Source organism: Anopheles moucheti, chromosome 2, assembly GCF_943734755.1.
Source record: "Anopheles moucheti chromosome 2, idAnoMoucSN_F20_07, whole genome shotgun sequence".
Classification (NCBI taxonomy): Eukaryota; Metazoa; Arthropoda; class Insecta; order Diptera; family Culicidae; genus Anopheles; species Anopheles moucheti.
In genome coordinates this window covers 4,268,294-4,270,914 of record NC_069140.1, presented here as the reverse complement: position 1 = coordinate 4,270,914, position 2,621 = coordinate 4,268,294, and the positions used below count along the sequence as shown (strand labels likewise).

The following is a 2,621-nucleotide window of genomic DNA, read 5'->3' as shown; positions in this document are numbered from 1 at the left end:
TTTCGGTGCGCTCACTATTGTTCGCGCGGTCGCGGCACGCCACACTCCATCGCGCGGTCAGAATCAGACACTTCAGAGGGAAATCGAATCGATCGGGCTGCAAATTGTGTTAACTTTCTGTACGACGAGCTAATTATGCCGCTCGAAGTGGCGTCATAATGGCAGACGATGACGCCGTTTCGGAACGGGTGTGTCCTGGGGCGGTTTGGGTTTGAAAAATTGAAATATTATATTACGTTTATTACATTACCCCGATACAGGGGTTCTCGCTCGTATTTTTTTTTGTAGAAGTCTGTGAGTTTCTAAGTTGGAGATCTTCACCGCACCGCGTCGGATGCGGTTTGGGACGGGATATCGGATTGGTGTGCGATCATCGATCGTCGCCACTTCATGCCGGCTGTGGTTGTTCATTGTTGCCACCTCCGCCGCCGGTTTGTGTGTTTTCCTGGATCCAAGAATCGAACTCCGAGACGCGTGTGTACACATCCGGGACTCCGATGCCACAGTACCGCGTACCGTACGATACAACCCCCGACAGCTGATTGTTGCACACCAGCGGACCACCGGAATCACCCTGAAAGTATGCAATGCGTGCGCATCATCAAACCGCTCCCGTTCCGTGCATTAACCACCCCCACCCACTACTCACCCCACAGGCACCCTGTCCAACCCGCGTGAAGGTGCAGATCTCGGTCGGGTTAACGGGCATGCCACGCTCCCGGCACTGATCGTTCGTGATCGTCGTCAGTTCCGCCTCCTGCAGGTCCTTGGGCGTCGATCCGATACGGATCGGCATCGTGTAGCCCCAGCCGGTCAGCAGACACGTCACGCCACCGTCGACAAAATCGGACGAGTAGCTGATCGGTTGCACATTCTCGTTGAAGGCGAACGGTTCCTTCACGCGCATCACACCAATGTCGCTCCGGTTCAGCTCGATGTAGTCCGGGTGGATGAGGTACGACTCGACGAAGTACCGCGTGCCCTTCGAGCTGTCGTTCCGCAGATCGTTCGTACCGGCCACGATCGACATCCGGCTCACGTTCATGCCATCCAAACAGTGGGCCGCCGTTACCACGTAGTACTCGTTGACGATCGAACCACCGCAGTTATGCATCCAACGCTTCGGTCCAAACCCAAACAGCGAACTGACCAGCACCTGCAGCGAAATCTGGTACGGGATACGCTCGGTCGCCGTGGTACCCCCGACGATCTTCGAGTCATCCGCTGTAAGAATGGGAAACGGTTCAAATCACACTGCGCGCTGGCCATGCCGCATCACCTCCATTACCCTGCGTTACGGAACATCCGACGGTAAGCAAAACCAGCCACGCACTGATACAACCCAACGAAGCCATCTTCCGCCTTTTTTCCCGTGTTTCCCGTGCACTGTAAGGAAAAAGACCCACACCAGAAAAAGAAATCATTCACCCACGGCCAAAGGAGTCCCGCAAAGAACGTGGTGCGTGAACACCGTGCGCACTCACCTTCCGATTCGATCGACACCACCGCAATGACAACCGCTGGGGTGTTACGCTTTTTATTATATTTATATTGCTTTACGATACTTCACAAGGTCCCCCCCCCCCCCCAACGATGAACGCGAAACGCGGAGTGGGGTTCCATTATCAAAAACATTCCGAAATACGGTACGACGCAGCGGCAGCGAGCGCGCGATATCAAACCAACCCGTCGGTCGTGGGATCCCTTTTTTTCCGGTCTCCCTGGTCTCCTTGAATTTATGGCCCGAAATGGCACGATTAGCGGCACAGTCTCGTGTTGCACATTTAATTGTGCATTTAGTTGCGTTTAATTTTCTCCAACTGTCGACCGGTTTTGGGATGAGCAGGTGTAGCTCATCTTTACGTTTTGTCTGTTTCCGGCACTGTTCCGGCACGGTTTTTGTTTACTTCCGGAAGATGAAAAGCTGCGGGTCGAGCGGTGCGTTTGCTCCCATTGGCACGTGATCGATTTGTGGCGCGTGTTTCACGATCGGTTGGCCTAGAATTCCGCGAGACGCCCGGAACGCCCGGAAGGTCACGGGTAACACACGTACGCTTGATTACGGCGGTTCGGCACATGGGGCCAATTCATCAGTGCGTCATCATCAACACCATCGCCACAAGCACGTCGGGGCGTCAGCGGGACGCGCGGTTGAATTGTACCTTATTGGTACTCGGTCCGCCCGGTACTTGTCCCCCACCCCCTGAACGATATGCAAATGAGGCCTTCCTTCCCCACGGAATCACCATGCTATAGTGCCCATAGTGACGTGTTTCTTTCGGTTTTCTGTTTTCCAATTCCAACAAATTGCATTCATGCGACGTTATCGCCACAATACGGAATGTGCCAGGGTGTGCTGGAAGTTATTTATTTCAATGCTACCATTAATTACTCGTCGAAAGCGCATCGGAAAGTGCAACGCGCAAACGGTGTTCCGCGGATGGCAAATTGTAATTTGCGCGTGGTTTAGAATGTAGTTGCGTGGTGAAGAAACCTGTGACGTTAAACAAACAGACCATAAACAGTGGTGCCCTGTACTGTACCCTCGTCTAATAGGTGTCGATTTGTTGTTCCAGTTCCGATCTATCTTGCTGCAATTGTGCATTGTTTTGTAGAAATGT

At 53.2% G+C, this 2,621-nt stretch overlaps 1 protein-coding gene across 1 annotated transcript; it reads right to left on the bottom strand.

The window, feature by feature from the left end:
* Positions 1–388: 388 nt before the first annotated feature.
* LOC128298230 (chymotrypsin-1-like) lies at positions 389–1,355 on the bottom strand. The gene is made up of 3 exons (XM_053033977.1): positions 1,289–1,355; positions 650–1,224; positions 389–574 (listed from the first exon to the last, which is right to left on the bottom strand). Exons 1-3 carry the CDS (start codon positions 1,353–1,355, stop codon positions 389–391), a joined length of 828 nt encoding a protein of 275 aa, XP_052889937.1.
* Between the last annotated feature and the right edge of the window lie 1,266 nt (positions 1,356–2,621).

Bases quoted from the DNA above. Each gene is read 5' to 3' on its own strand.
- LOC128298230 (XM_053033977.1), bottom strand. From the start codon at position 1,355: ATGGCTTCGTTGGGTTGTATCAGTGCGTGGCTGGTTTTGCTTACCGTC. The intron at 1,225-1,288 runs GTAATGGAGGTG...CCATTCTTACAG, and splicing joins CGGATGTTCCGTAACGCAGG to CGGATGACTCGAAGATCGTC. The intron at 575-649 runs GTGAGTAGTGGG...GCATACTTTCAG, and splicing joins TTGGACAGGGTGCCTGTGGG to GGTGATTCCGGTGGTCCGCT.